The sequence below is a fragment of the Salvelinus alpinus genome, chromosome 19, assembly GCF_045679555.1.
Source record: "Salvelinus alpinus chromosome 19, SLU_Salpinus.1, whole genome shotgun sequence".
NCBI classification, from domain to species: domain Eukaryota; kingdom Metazoa; phylum Chordata; class Actinopteri; order Salmoniformes; family Salmonidae; genus Salvelinus; species Salvelinus alpinus.
The window spans coordinates 26029087-26046043 of NC_092104.1; the positions used below are offsets into that span (position 1 = coordinate 26029087).

General features: G+C 43.3%; 1 protein-coding gene across 1 annotated transcript in view; it reads left to right on the plus strand.

The window, feature by feature from the left end:
• The first annotated feature begins 499 nt into the window (after positions 1 to 499).
• LOC139545199 (uncharacterized) overlaps positions 500 to 16957 on the plus strand; it is a 46903-nt gene continuing 30445 nt past the window's right edge. Inside the window, exons 1-2 of the mRNA XM_071352707.1 lie at positions 500 to 633; positions 13712 to 14712. Of these exons, the coding sequence (XP_071208808.1) occupies positions 553 to 633; positions 13712 to 14712 (1082 nt within the window). The 5' untranslated portion in view covers positions 500 to 552. The remainder of the gene's footprint in view (positions 634 to 13711; positions 14713 to 16957) is intronic.

Below are 16957 nucleotides of genomic sequence, written 5' to 3' on the forward strand. Positions count from 1 at the left end.
ATGGTTCAGCCCTGTTCCGCTCCAGCTTTCCCTTCTCAATTTTCTACACATTCATAAAGTCATTATATCTACACCTACACTGGGACAAGCTCACTTTGTGCACCCCCCGCTTAATTGGTGGTACCAATGCAAGAGTAAGCTACCCATGTTCACATTGGGTTTGTGCACGGGACCCCCTAAATGAGAGTACTATTACCCTGCTACCATGTTGCCTGGCCTATTATGGAACAGGTGGTGGTGCCCTGTTCCTTAATCACAACACAATCATATAAAGTTACTCCAAATCAATGGTCTGCAGATTACCTACTACAGGGAAATGTAGGTTACTATTCCTAATCCCACGCATGGTGCATTGAAAGTGTAAATTTTGTCAAAATGATTGTGGACAAATTGTACTGACTGTCAAGTTGTGAGCCCTTCAGTACAACCCCCTGTGATTTCTGCATGCGGGTCCACGAACGATGAAAGCGCGCCCCCGAGACTTCAGGTGAATGGGAAGCGAGAGCGGGTTATGGTTCAGTGTGCGTCGGGGAAAAGGAAAAAATAAGGAAAATGACCTGCAACAGCTCGTTCTGGGCACATGTGTTCATGACAGCGTATTTACTGTGGGTCACGGGACGTGTTGCTCAGAAAGTAAGTAACACATGGCTGCTCTTTGTTTACAGTCTATATTTGCCTCATAAAAAAGCGCAGTGAATTGTTTCACCCGTCATCCGTCTTCTAGTTTAGTGACTGGCTGAAAACTTGTTAAGCAAGAATTAAACTGTATTAAGTTTCCTTGTTGTTGTTGTGTAGCTAGTTATTTTCCACCCAGGGAAAGACAGAATATAGACTTTCCTGGGTAATTTGTAATTATTGTAAGAACTTGATGCACTAAATGCACTGTAAAATATTGTAGTAGAGTAGTCCGGTATGCATGTGGACACCACCCGTGCATACACAGGGGTCATCTCTCCAGAAGTTTGAGTATAGTTTTACATTAACAATCACTTTTTAGTAATCTAATAGCATTAACTTATAAAATGATCTACTATACTATCGAGTGCTACAAAAAGCTTATTGACATTTCAATAGGAAGCTTCCAATAGTAATCACCCCAAGTTCAAAGTCATGCTGGGTTGGTAATTGAGGAAAATAAGTCATTATTTTATGTGATTTTTCCAGTTGATCATTTTGTCAATTTAATGCACAATTGGATATCAGCTTTTCGCAACTGTAAGATATCACACAAAAATATACATCAATATTAGGCTATAGCCAGATGTCTGCACTTATTGATAACCAGCTGGCAGTACTCTCTGTAAGGCTCCATTTTCCAACTATGGGGAGGAAAACATCCCATGACACTGAGCATGCACTCAACTTTTTGTCCTCAACTATATCTAGTAGAGTTAAAGGCAATGGCATGCAGAGTCAGACAGAGAGAGCAGTGAAATGAGAACCACATGGATGAAGCCAGAGCAGGGCATGTTCACCTCCTGTTGGTCTGAGTCTGACTCACTCTCACTTTGTGGTGAAAACAACCCCCACTGCCTGACTGCCTGACACTGACATGGATTTCATGACTTTATTCCTGAACAAGAGCTCTCATAAATCACCCTGTACACACTGTAGAGTAGAGAAACCTTACTCTTGCTCTCTGTTATACAACACACAGCTGTTTCTGTCTGACAGGGTTCCTAGTACAGTAGTATTTAAGTGTAAACCAACCGTTCCCTTACAATTCATTATCAGTGTTACATGGCACTGGATTGCATGGTATAATCAGTGGCTTTTTCCTGGTTATTGGGTTTCCACATTCATACTAAGGTGGGGTTTGGGGGTGTAACACACCTGAAACATGTTCAGCTGTATGGTGTAACACACCTGAAACATGTTTAGTACAGCGGAGGCTGCTGAGGGGAGGACGGCTCATAATAATGTATGGGATGGAGTCAATGGAATGGTATGAAACACATCAAAGATGTGATTTGCATGTGGTTGATACCACTCCATTGACACCATTCCAGCCATTATTATTAGCCGTCCTCCCTTCAGCAGCCTCCACTGGTTTAGCAGTATGGTTGTGCAAAAGATGGTGCAGCAGAAGCAGTCCAGGTGACACTCTGGTTTGGGTTTCTTCTCAATTTGGTCCAATTCCCAAACTAGAAAGAAACCTGTATGTAGGCTAAATTCTTATTCATATCTGCTCTCCTTTTCTGAGTGTTCTGTATGTGAACATCTGACACTGTAGCATTGACTTAAATAGCATAAATATATGTGCAGTATCTGGGGAGAATTAAGCTATTGATCGCAACTGTACTGTATATGAAATATAAGACAGAGGTGTCACATGACCAAATTAATCCATAACATTACCGTGTCATAGTGTCTATGGGCCATGGAAGTGTGCTATTTAATTATGTTCAGTTATTAGCATTTGGGAAAGACTTCCCTAATCTGTTCAGTGCTTACAAGTGATTAACAGAGTCCGGCAGAAGGCGTTCTTTTTAATCACCAAATTCATCCTGACAACTTTGGCAGCAGTTAGAATGCAGTGGTACCATAAAATAATTTCCCCCACTTCCTATATGGTTTCTGGTGCTGTAGCCTCTCCGCAATGATTTGAGTGTGACACGGCCATTGTATTTGCATTCGGAAAGTATTCAGACCGCTTGACTTTTTCCACATTTTGTTACGTTACAGCCTTATTCTAAAATGTTTTCTCATTAATCTACTCACAATACCCCATAATAACAAAGCGAAAACAGGTTTTTAGACATTTTAGCAAATTTATAAAATGTATAAAAAACTGAAATACCTTATTTACATAATTATTAAGACCCTTTGCTATGAGACTCGAAATTGAGCTCAGGTGCATCCTGTTTCTACTGATCATCCTTTAGCTGTTTCTACAACTTTATTGGAGTCCACCTCTGATAAATTCAATTGGTTGGACATGATTTGGAATGGCACACACCTGTCTATATAAGGTCCCAAAGTTGAGCAATTGGGGGAGAATGGCCTTGGTCAGGGAGGTAACCAAGAACCCGATGGTCACTCTGACAGAGCTCCAGAATTCCTCTGTGGAGATGGAAGAACTTTCCAGAAGGACAACCCTCTCTGCAGCACTCCACCAATCAGGCCTTTATGGTAGAGTGGCCAGACGGAAGCCACTCCTCAGTAAAAGGCACATGACAGCCCGCTTGGAGTTAGCCAAAGGCACCTAAAGGACTCTCAGATCATGAGAAACAATATTCTCTGGTCTGATGAAACCAAGATTGAACTCTTTGGCCTGAATGCCAAGCGTCACGTCTGGAGGATACCTGGCACCATACTTATGGTGAAGCATGGTGGTGGCAGTATCATGCTGTGGGGATGTTTTTCAGTGTCAGGGACTGGGAGACTAGTCAGGATCGAGGGGAAAGATAAATAGAGCAAGGTACAGAGAGATCCTTGATGAAAACCTTCTCCAGAGCGCTCAGGACCTCAGACTGGGGCGAAGGTTCACCTTCCAACAGGACAAAGACCCTAAGCACACAGCCAAGACAATGCAGGAGTGGCTTCGGGACAAGTCTCTGAATGTCCTTGAGTGGCCCAGCCAGAGCCCGGACTTGAACCCGATCGAACATCTCTGGAGAGACCTGAAAAAAGCTGTGCGGCAACTCTCCTCGTGAATACCTGACAGAGCTTGAGAGGATCTTCAAAGAAGAATGGGAGGAACTCCCCAAATACAGGTGTGCCAAGCTTGTAGCGTCACACCCAAGGAGACTATAGGCTGTAATCGCTGCCAAAGGTGCTTCAACAAAGTACTGCGTGAAGGGTCTGAATACTTATGTAAATGTGATATTTCAGGGGTGTTTTGTAATAAATTTGCAAGCATTTCTAAAATCCTGTTTTTTGCTTTGTCATTATGTGGTATTGTGTGTAGATTGATGGGGGGGGACAATTTAATAAAATTGTATTGGTCACATACACGTGTTTAGCAGATGTTATTGCGGGTGTAGCGAAATGCTTGTTTCTAGCTCCAACAGTACAGTAATATCTAGTAAGTAATATCTAATAATTTCACAACAATACACACATCTAAAGTAAAGGAACGGAATTAAGAAAAATGTTCTGGGCTAATAATGTAAGAATTAACAAATAAATAAAAAAAATACTGCAAAGTTGCCTAGAAACTAGAAGCACGGCTGCCCTATCTGTCTGCGCCATGGTTGTACACCATTTAGAAGAAGGCTGTAACGCTGTAATGTAACGAAATGTGGGAAAAGTCAAGGGGTCTGAATCCTTTCCGAATTCCTGGAATGGAAATGCCAATTATCTGCTAGAAAATGTGCAATTGTGTGTGATTTCATTGGATTACAAGTGCGGCCATTTTGGTTTCACTATCGCAATTTGCTAAGACTTCATTCTAGTCTTGATTGAAGTGTTATTGGAGATAATCTGGGGTTTGTTTCTTTATTAACATTTTCCTTTTAATCTTTTTCAAGTCTTTTTTTTTTTTTTTTTTTTTTTTCATTGCAGAGTTCTCCCTTGGGTAATTTTTAAATAAATATTAGTTATGACCACACACTACTACAACACTAGGAAGGAGAATCTCTAAGCCTACGAACTGTCAAGACTCGTCCCCATCCACTGTGACTGAGTGGCGGTGAGCAGTAGAATTCTTAGAACTGAACAACAAAAGCCCTTGGTATATTGAATTGTCAGCGTCCCCAGCTTTAGTTTCTGTGTGCGTAGGGTGCTCACTATCTTTGCAATTATCTGCCTGATGGGGCACTCTAAATGATGCCTTTGTCCTCTTGTCCTCTTTTGTATAAAGTTGATTTTTGGAACAGCGTAAACAGGCTTGGAATTCATTGCATCCATCCCCAAAAGGGAATCTTTCAACTTTGATAAATCCACCACCCGAACATCTAGACAAATGAGAACCACCCGAACATCTAGACAAATGAGAACCACCCTAACATCTAGACAAATGAGAGCATGTTTGACATTTGAAGTTATGAAATATTACAGTATCTTTTCATAATTTCATTGCTTATTCTAATGTTGATTTTTAAACAAGCATCAGTTTGACGCTGAAGAATTCACTGAGGAATTCATCCCCTAGCTAAATGTTTAAAGTCCATAAAGAGACTAGTTCATACTGTAAACACATATTGGTCAGACAGTGAGGTTGGCATGATGGTAAATAAACTGTACCGTTACTTTAAATGAGATGAATGGGCCAGGCAGAGGGAGAGAGCGAGAGAGTGAGAGCTCCAGCTGCCCAGCTAGCTGGCTTGGCTGTTCTGCCTGTGTGTGTTGTTGTCATCCTGCATGGTGGGACTACTCGCTCAGCTGCTGAGAGATTAATTACTGAGGATGCATCCATTCACTGCCTGGATCACATTCCAAATCTGGAAATTATTTCTCCAAATTGGTCCGAACCACCATGGAGACATAACTCTGACTGACTGCATCTCATCAACATGCTTTAATTCCTAGGCTAGGCGTCCTTAGTTAATGACTGTTAGTGCAACCTCCTATCCATAGAGGAAGAAAAATACAGGGAAAACTAGGTTAATTGGTGTGTGCACCACAAATGTGGAACCCTCTATCCAACATCCCGCCCACTCAGCCACATATCTATGTGGAGTTGGAGGGTCCACCACCACTACAATGCTGAACATTCCACTGTCTCATGCAGAGCAGAGAAAATGTGTGGCCCCAACATTGACGACCAAAGATTATCGTGGCCTTGATGGTAATTTGAAAAGGTCTTGAATTTTGTGCGGTGATTTAGAGCATGAGGATTCTGCTCTCCCAGGTCAGTGGGGGCAGCTTCAGCTAGAGCCTTATCAGCAAGCTCACCAGTTGTTTGTAAACTCACCCTGAGTGAAGCTGAGGGCTTGGGATACCTGCATACACACACACGCACACACCATACTTACAGTGCCTTCAGAAAGTATTCAGACCCCTTGACCTTTTCCACATTTTGTTACGTTACAGCCTTATTCTAAAATGGATTAAATAAAAACAATTCCTCAGCAATCTACATACTATACCCCATAATGACAAATGTGATGTTCTTCCACCATCCCCACACTCGGTTTGTGTGTTTGACATTTCTATTGTGGCCTCCATCATTCTTAAACGGAAGACGTTTGGAACCACAAAGACTCTTCCTAGAGCTGTCAAACTGAGCAATCGGGGGAGAAGGGCCTTGGTCAGGGAGGTGACCAAGAACCCGATGGTCACTCTGACAGAGCTCTACAGTTCCTCTCTGGAAATGGGAGAGCCTTCTAGAAAGACAACCATATCTGCAGCACTCCACCAATCAGGCCTTTATGGTAGCCAGACGGAAGCCACTCCTCAGTAAAAGTCACATGACAGCCCGCTTGGAGTTAGCCAAAAGGCACCTAAAGACTCTCAGACCATGAGAAACAATATTTTCTGGTCTGATGAAACCATGATTGAACTCTTTGGCCTGAATGCCAAGCATCACGTCTGGAGGTAACCTGGCACCATCCCTATGGTGAAGCATGGTGGTGGCAGCGTCATGCTGTGGGGATGTTTTTCAGCGTCAGGGACTGGGAGACTAGTCAGGATCGAGGCAAAGATGAACGGAGCAAAGTACAGAGACATCCTCGATGACAACCTTCTCTAGAGCGCTCAGGACCTCAGACTGGGGCGAAGGTTCACCTTCCAACAGGACAACAACCCTAAGCACACAGTCAAGACAACGTAGGAGTGGCTTCGGGACAAGGCTCTGAATGTCCTTGAGTGGCCCAGCCAGAGCCCGGACTTGAACCCGATCGAACATCTCTGGAGAGACCTGAAAATAGCTGTTCAGCAACGCTCCCCATCCAACCTGGCAGAGCTTGAGAGGATCTTGAGAGGACCCAAATACAGGTGTGGCAAGCTTGTAGCATCATACCCAAGAAGACTCTAGGCTGTAATCACTGCCAAAGGTGCTTCAACAAAGTACTGAGTGAAGGGTCTGAATACTTTTAAAATTTCCAAGAAATTATTGTTATTTTATTTAACCTTTATTTAACTAGGTAAGTCAGTTAATTAAGAACAAATTCTTATTTACAATGACGGCCTACCAAAAGGCAAAAAGCCTCCTGCGGAGACGGGGGCATGAGATTAAAAAATAAAGATAAAAACAATATAAATATAGGACAAAACACTCATCACAACAAGAGAGACAACACAACACTTCATAAAGAGAGACCTAGGACAACAACACAGCAAGGCAGCAACACATGGCAACACAACATTAGCAAACTTTTTTTTTAAATACTGTTTTTGCTTTGTCATTATGTGGTATTGTGTGTAGATTTGATGAGGGGGAAAAAACGATTTAATACGTTTTAGAATAATGCTGTGGAAAAAGTCAGTGTCTGAATACTTTCCGAAGTCACTGTATTGTATAAGTTGTGGGCTCGTGTATCAGTGCCTGTTCACAGCTGTGGACAGACAACACCGGGTGCAAGGATGTTGTGTCTTAGTATGGTGCTTCTATGACACACAGATTCAGTATTCTCCACTGTAGGAATAACCCTAAAGTCTATGCTCTAGATTTCTGTCTGTGTCTGACCTGACCAGCAACAGTGGCTAAATGATTGGACCGAGACAGACCGACAGACATACAGAGGAGCTGCTGAGCCCTGGGTTATATAACACTTCATCTGGGAGTTGGCATAGCTGAAGCGTCAGCCTGTGGAGCAGTGTCACTTTTCTACTCCAGTAAACAGCGCCTGGGAGGATCCCTGCCCCCTTGAGGGGCCCGTCTGGCTGTTTAGGAGCCAGTCAGGGGCTGTTTGTGCATGTGAGGGAAGGGAATGAGTGAGTGTGTGACAGCGATCGCTATGGGAAGTCGAGCCTCTGTTTCAAGGGTTTTAGCTGGGGGTTTCATCATACTAGTTGTATACTCACTAACCTGTTTCAATTCCTCAGTAAGCTCTTCAGTTGTTAGGGTGAGTTTGTTATGATTTAGAGATTGGAATTGTGTTCAAAATTCATATTCCTAAAAGCAAATCAATCATAGGGATATTCTTTTAGGAGGCTTTGTATAAAGTTCAAACTATATTTCAGGTAATTTGCATTTCTGGAAATGTTGTTCTGACAAAGGATTCAAGTTGCTTAACAATATCAATATTATGGTCAACCTCGAACTAATCACAGGTTTGCATTTGACATTCCAATGCACAAGTCATTCTACACCATTATATGCTTGGTTTCTCTGCTTTTGTACAGGGATCGTCTAGTTAATCTCCTTGTGTGGCACAACTCGGTGCAATGACCGGCCAGCAGGGTCTTCTGTAAACTTTCTGCCTGCTCCTACTTATTAACATCACTTCATTAAAGTGTTATCTCCCATCCCACCATGAAGTGGTGCAACCAAACGGCACTGCTGCCCATTGTTCCCCATGAGAAAAGGCTTCCTTGAATAATGCCTGTGATGTAACAGAATCCTTCCCTGACAAAGTTCTCTCTCTTTCTATGTATCCCACACACTGTCAATAGAAAGAGCCTGGCTACATGAAAGTGGATTTGGACACTTATATTGGTCACGGAGACAGACAAACACACCCCTCCCTTCCCCCCCATGTTGTCAAGCTGTTCCCTTCATTCTATAGGGCACAAAACCACTACACTGCACAACACCGTAGAGCAAAAACGGAAATTGGCTTACTTTCTGCAACCTCTCTGGGAATGGCATTTGACCAGTTCAAATGTCATCCGCGTAATTTATGTATTGTTGTGGCGCTCATGACATGAGTTCCTAGTAAGTCTAAGGCCATTTTGTCTTTTGCACCTTACTATGACGTAATGTTTTCACACTAAACAGCAGAGAAAGAAAAGGCTACAACACTCTTAGAACTAGTTGGGCTTCAAAGTGTGCCTTGATTCTTGTAATTTATCACTGTTATATAAGCCTCTATCACTATAAAATTGTATTTACCACTGCATAAATTAGAATTTGTTTCTGTAATTATTTGATTTGGTGCCCAAACTTGACAATGAGTGTACTGTGTCCATAGCAATAAAACATTTACAACTTTAAGTTCATCTTAAAGAGCCAATGAACACCCCAATTGGCACGTGTGTTTTTCTGTTGCTCATTAGAAAAACAAGATTTCAAACTTGGAGGTGTATTTTCTGATTCCGCGTTTGTCCCACATGAGACTCTGTAGACCCGGAAGTCTATTTCACTCCCTCGAAATCCCCAGAATGAATCTAAGATAACTCAAGAAATCTGTAATTTATTTAGACATTTTTGCTGAGGATGTTTTAGTTTCACAGTTTTCCATCTAACTAAGGTGTTTGGTGCAGTATTTCTCAAGTAAAAAAATGTGCAATGTGTTGTTTTATTGAAAAAAAGTCAGAGCTGCTGGGCAGGTCGGTCTCACTGTCTATGCTATTGGATAGAGAGAAATCACCGCAGCTGCTCACCCATGTTAGTGGGCAAATGTACAGTACCAGTCAAAAGTTTGGACACTACTACTCATTCAAGGGTTTTCATTGATTTTTACAATTTTCTACATTGTAGAATAATAGTGAAGACGATATGGAATCATGTAGTAACCAAAAAGGTGTTAATCAAATCAAAATATATTTTAGATTTGAGATTCTTCAAAGTAGCCACCCTTTGCCATGATGACAGCTTTGCACACTCTTGGCATTCTCTCAACCAGCTTCACCTGGAATGCTTTTCCAACAATCTTGAAGGAGTTCCCACATATGCTGAGCTCTTGTTGGCTGCTTTTCCTTCACTCTGCTGTCCAACTCATCCCAAACCATCTCAATTGGGTTGAGGTCGGGTGATTTGTGGAGGCCAGGTCATCTGATGCAGCACTCCATCACTCTCCTTCTTGGTCAAATAGCCCTTACACAGCCTGGAGGTGTGTTGGGTCATTGTCCTGTTGAAAAACAAATGATAGTCCCACTAAGCGCAAAGCAGATGGGATGGCGTATCGCTGCAGAATGCTGTGGTAGCCATGCTGGTTAAGTGTGCATTGAATTCTAAATAACTCACTGACAGTGTTACCAGCAAAGCAACACCACACCATCACACCTCCTCCCTGCTTCACGGTGGGAACCACACATGCAGAGATCATCTGTTCACCTACTCTGCGTCTCACAAAGATCATCAATCAAATGTATTTATAAAGCCCTTCTTACATCAGCTGATGTCACAAAGTGCTGTACAGAAACCCAGCCTAAAACCCCAAACAGCAAGCAATGCAGGTGCACAAAGACACGTGGTTGCAACCAAAAATATCAAATTTGGACTCATCAGACCAAAGGACAGTATTCCACCGGTCGAATGTCCATTGCTGGCATTTCTTGGCCCAGGCAAGTCTCTTCTTATTATTGGTGTCCTTTGGTAGTGCAATTCGACCACGAAGGCCTGATTCACACAGTCTCCTCTGAACAGTAGATGTTGAGATCAACTGAAGCATTTATTTCTGATGCTATTATTTCTGAGGCTGGCAACTCTAATGAACTTATCCTCTGCAGCAGAGGTAACTTTGGGTCTTCCTTTCCTGTGGCGGTCCTCATGACAGCCGGTTTCATCATAGCGCTTGATGGGTTTTGTGACTGCACTTGAAGAAACTTTCAAAGTTCTTAATGTTCCACATTGACTGACCTTCATGTCATAAAGTAATGATGGACTGTCGTTTCTCTTTGCTTATTTGAGCTGTTCTTTCCATAATATGGACTTGGTCTTTTACCAAATAGGGCTATCTACCTTGTCACAACACAACTGATTGGCTGAAATGCATTAAGAAGGAAAGAAATTCCACAATTTGACTTTTAACCTCTCTTGGGCACGTGAGACGGTAGCGTCCCACCTCTTCAACAGACAGTGAAACTGCTGGGCGCCAAATTCAGATACAGAAATACTCATTATAAAAATTCAGAAAACAAAACATATTTTACATAGGTTTAAAGATTAACTTCTTGTGAATCCAACCACGGTGTCAGATTTTAAAAATGCTTTACGGCGAAAGCATACCTTACGATTATTTGAGAACATAGCCCACTAGACAAATCATTACAAACAGTAGCCAGCCAAGTAGAACAGTTACACATGTCAGAAATAGAGATAAAATGAATCCCTTACCCTCGATGATCTTCATATGGTTGCACTCAGCAGACATTCATTTACTCAATAAATGTTCCTTTTGTTCGATAAAGTCTCTTTATATCCAAAAACCTCCGTTTTGTTCCCGCGTTTTCTTCAGTAATCCACAGGCTCAAACCTAAAAACCTCATGTTGTTTTTAGTCTAAATAATCGCTAATATTTCAACCGGACAATAACGTCGTCAATTAAAGGTAAACAAGAAAAAAGGTAAACAAGAAACGCACTCTCTCGGTCACGCGCATGAAAAAGCTCTGTGACACTTTAGGGTCCACTCATTCAGACTGCTCTCACTTCTTCATTTTTCAGAATACAAGCCTGAAACAATTTCTAAAGACTGTTGACATCTAGTGGAAGGCATAGAAACTGCAATTTGAGTCCTAAGTCAATGGATACTGTAATGGCATTGAATAGAAAACTACAAACCCCCCCCCCAAAAAATACTTCCTGAATGGATCTTTCTCAGGTTTTTGCCTGCCAAATCAGTTCTGTTATACTCACAGACACTATTTTAACAGTTTTGGAAACTTTAGAGTGTTTTCTATCAAAATCTACCAGTTATATGCATATCATATCTTCTGGACCCGAGAAGCAGGCAGTTTAATTTGGGCATGCATTTCATCCAAAATTCCAAATGCTGCCCCCTACCCTAGTGAAGTTAAACGAGGCACACCTGTTAATTTAAATTTATTCCAGGTGACTACATCATGAAGCTGGTTGAGAGAATGCCAAGAGTGTGCAAAGCTGTCATCAAGGCAAAGGGTGGCTACTTTGAAGAATCTCAAATATAAAATATATTTTGATTTGTTTAACACTTTTTTGGTTACTACATGATTCCATATGTGTTATTTCATAGTTTTGATGTCTTCACTATTATTTTACAATGTAGAAAATAGTATAAATAAAGAAAAACCCTTGAATGAGTAGGCGTGTCCAAACTTTTGAGTGGTACTGTACATCCTCAAATCAAAAACTCAACCTTCATTTACCCGTTGTGACGCATGGATGTTCCAAACTCCGTTTTAGACGGGACTGACTTTATGACAAATTATTCTATGTACACTTTATAGTCAATTTTGACACTAGAATAACTGTTTCTGACTCCTATCGATGCCACATAGGCCGTTTCCAAAGGGATTTGTTGCTTTTTAAAGGCACTCCTTCTTTAGTTTCTTTAACAGACGCTGTTATTATAATTTGTCAATTGTATTTAATACAAACCAAAAACACATACTGGATTACTAGCACAACACATGATAAGTGGCTTGTCTCTTTCCCATGCATATAATATACATATTTTCCCATGGTTAGAAATAATAGCTGAGATTAATACGCTGTTGCAATGTTTTGATCCAATGTTTTTAGTCCAATGTTGTTCACCAACATATTGCAAAATTGTTGAGTCATTAAGTGGCCAGGATAGGGAGGTCTGAAACAGATTGATTACATATGCTGTTACGTGATGGTCAGGCGATCAGGACTGTCTCTCTGGCGTGATATCCGTAATAAAATGCATTCAATATTTTCGGTGCATTCATGTGCTTTGAAAATACGTCTTTCATTAACTGTACAGAACACACACACACACAGAGAGAGATATGTATGTCCTTACTGCCCTCCAGCTCTCTGTAAGGGACATTCTGACCTGGCTGTGAGGCTGCCAGCTGTATCAGCAATAGAGAGGCCTTTGAGTTGCAGAGTTGCAGTCAGAAGGACGGAGGGGGTTGCTGAGGCCAAACCTAGCAGCAGCCTCTCTCATACAGTGATGATTGAAAAGTACATCCAGATTTGGCTTCTTAAAATCGGAGAAATTTTAACCTTTGATAAATGCATGCATATGGAGAGATGAGATGGGCCATGGAGTGGCAATCAAAGCGTCTATCTGGCGTTGGTCGATGGCAGTGGTGGTGCTCCTTTTGCACACACACACCGCGTTTTAAATGTGTTCCCAGCCAGACTACTAGTGTTGCCTGGGGCATTGGCTGGTTTGTTACCTGTCTGGTGGTGGAGGCTGTGCTGGTTGAGCCCCGGCTAGGTCGTTGCTCGGTTCCCACAGTCCATAACCTGGGCTGAGAGGAAAGCTCATAAACACACCAGCCCTCCTACAAAGGTCTGGACCTGAGCTCTGGGCCCAGCAGCCCCAGCCACACATCTGCCGCTGCTTAGCCAGGCTGAGGTCCCCCTCCACCGTCCACCCCACACACCTGGGAAGCATTACAGCCAGCTCAGCGTGTTTTAAGAAACCCTCCCCAGGGTTACCCAAGCACAGGCATGCAAGGCACCGCCATGGCTTTGATATACTGACTGGCAGAAGAGGAGGGTTGAATAGTTCAGGTCTGGATGCAGTTCATTGTTTTTTAGGCAATGTGCAATTCAGCTCAACTGTATTATTTGTTTAAAAGGAAGCCTTATTTGTATTATATGTCCCTAGACGTTATCATCATCTTATTTTATTTTTATGTCTGCTGATTTTCTGTAAGTCTTTAATAAGTGCTGGTATACAGTAGAGATGTCGATCATTAGAGATGCTAGCGTTTTTAGGTACACTCTTGTCCCCCTCACCAAGCCCATGTATGTGATTATTGCAGGTCTACTTTGATTGTGGAGCGAAGGTGGATGTTGTGGATGTCCAAGGCCTCATCCTGTCTCCTGGGTTTCCCTATAACTACTCCTCAGGGAGCCACTGTGTCTGGCAGTTCTTTGTGCCCGTCGGCCACCAGCTCATACTGGAGATATTTGACTTTGACGTGTTCGAGAGCCACGACCCCTCCGCCCAGTACACTGCCATCTCTAACTTGAAAGTGAAAGATGCTGAGGCTGACGATGGGGCAACGTTCCCGTCTGGTGGTCCTGTCACAGATGAAAACATGTCAATGCTGGCTAAAGACGTCCACGTAACTCAGGCTCAGGGGGGCAGAGCGAAAGCCCCCCAGTCCTCCTTCCAACATGACAAGGTCAAGCAGGTGGTGGTGCAAGAGCAGTCCACCAAGATGGAGATCGCCAAAGTCTCCAACTCTGCTAAAAGGTCCACCTCTGACATTGCATCCCCACATCCCACCTCACACCTCCTACCCAGGGACCAGGCAGCGGTGAACTCAATCACCTCTCCTCTCCTCAGAGGCGACCCTGACCTGAACCCTACCCCTAACCCCAGAGCAGCAGCCCCAGACCTGGCTGTGGTTGTAGACAAGGCCACCACTCCGACCTCTCCGCCCTCCACGGACACGGAGTCAGTGAGCTCTGAGACCCAGGTGGTGGACGCTTGCCCCCACGACGTCCTCTACATCTCGGACCTCCTCACTTTCTCCTCGCGCTTCTGCGGCTCCAACCGGCCCTCCAGCAGCCAGCTGGTGTTTGGCTCCAGCCAGGAGATGGTAGAGGTCATCATGGAGTTGATCACCACCACCCACTGGGGCCGCGGCTTCGCCCTGCTCTTTCACTACCACAACCGGACAGAACCGGATGGAGATGACCCCCGGCACGCCTACGCCCCTACCGGGGCCAGCAAGATGGAATCTCTGCTGGCTGCCATGAGCGGAGCAGCCTTCTTTGCCATGGTGCTCACCAGCGCTCTATGCATAATTTTCAGGTATGTAAAAGCATGCAGAGAGAGTTGCTGTGATATAATATCCATTTGTCACATACGTGTTGTGTTATCAGGGAGTCAGATCAACCTATTTATATCGAACCAGTACCTCAGGGGTGACATGCAGAGAGAATTGTGCAAGTGTGACCGGTGTAGATTGCCTCTGTGTTGTGTTTTGATTGGCTTACATATACTGTACAGTGCATTTGGAAAGTACATTTTGTTACGTTACAGCTTTTTTCTGAAATTGATTAAATAAAAAAAGATCCTCATCAATCTACTACACACAATACTCCATAATTACAAAGCGAAAAATATATATATATTTTTTTGAAAATGTATTAATAATAAAAAACTGAAATACTAAGTATTAAGTATTAAGACCCTTTGTTATGAGACTCGAAATTGAGCTCAGGTGCATCCTGTTTCTATTGATCATCCTCTACATGTTTCTACTTTATTGGAGTCCACCTGTGGTAAATTCAATTGATTTGACATGATTTGGAAAGGCACACACCTGTCTATATAAGGTCCCACAGTTGACAGTGAATGTCAGAGGAAAAACCAAGCTCCAGAGTTCCTCTGTGGAGATGGGAGAACCTTCCAGAAGAACAACCATCTCTGCAGCACTCCACCAATCAGGCCTTTATGGTAGAGTGGCCAGACGGAAGCCACTCCTCAGGAAAAGGCACATGAGAGCCTGCTTGGAGTTTTGCCAAAAGGCATCTAAAGGACTCTCAGACCATGAGAAACAAGATTCTTTGGTCCGATGAAACCAAGATTGAACTCTTTGGCTTGAATGCCAAGCGTCAAGTCTGAAAGAAACCTGGCACCATCCATACGGTGAAGCATGGTGGTGAAGCATGGTGGTGGCAGCATCATGCTGTGGGGATGTTTTTCAGCGGCGGGGACAGAGAGATCCTTGATGAAAACCTGCTCCAGAGCACTCAGGACCTCAGACTGGGGCGAAGGTTCACCTTCCAGCAGGACAACGACCCTAAGCACACAGCCAAGACAACACAGGAGTGGCTTCAGGACAAGTCTCTGAATGTCGTTGAGTGGCCCAGCCAAAGCCCGGACCTGAATCTGATCGAACATCTCTGGAGAGACCTCCAAGTTTGTGATATCCAATTGGTAGTTACAGTCTTGTCCCATCATTGCAACTCCTGTACGGACTCAAGAGAGGCTAAGGTCGAGAGCCGTGCGACCCCGCTAAGCCTCATTGCTTCTTGACACACTGCTCGCTTAACCCGAAAGCCAGCCGCACCAATGTGTCGGAGGAAACACATACAGCTGGCGACCGAAGTCAGTGTACATGCACCTGGCCGCCACAAGGAGTCGCTAGAGCGAAATGGGACAAACCCTCCCCTAACGGCCAAACCCTCCCCTAACCGGACGACGCTGGGCCAATTGTGCACTGCCTCATGGGTCTCCCGGTCGCGGCCGCCCTATGGGACTCCCAATCATGGCCGTTTGTGATACAGACCGGGATCGAACCCGGATCTGTAGTGACGCCTGTAGCACTGCGATGCAGTGCCTTAGACGGCTGCGCCACTCGAGAGGCTCCGACCAAAAATACAAACATTTATACATTTTAGAATAAGGCTGTAACGTAACAAAATGTGGGAAAAGTCAAGGGGTCTGAATACTTTCCGAATGCACTGTAACAATAATCTTGTTTCACATAACAGTACAATAACAAACGCAATGTACACTATAGCTTATAGGTCTAGACTAGCCAACTTTCTCAATGACAGCCAGGCGTTATGTACATGACATGCACTTGCAAACTGCTAACGGTAAAATGTTGTCAACATTTCTTAACAAACAAAAACACATGGCATACCTGACAATAACAGGAAAAACTTGCTGTGCTGCCCTTGTACGCCAACTCCTCTGCAAAGTACAAATTCACAACGACAGGGGACATGAATAACCCAATGACGATGTAGCCTACAGTAAAAAGTACAATAGATGGCTAACATGTACAGTATGCATAACGTATCTGGTAAAAAAGTTAATAAATGCATGAAAATCCCAATATACTGGTAGGAGACCATAATGTTACACTCTCAAGGACCATGTAAACTCATTATAAGTGGTTTAACATGTAGGATTGATTATGATTTTCATGACACAATTTTACTGTAACCTAGCTCTTCCACATGGGTACATTAGACAGGGAAAGGTATGGGGCGCAGGGGATGTTTTCAGGTGGATTACAAGAGGAGAAGGAATGTACAGTAAT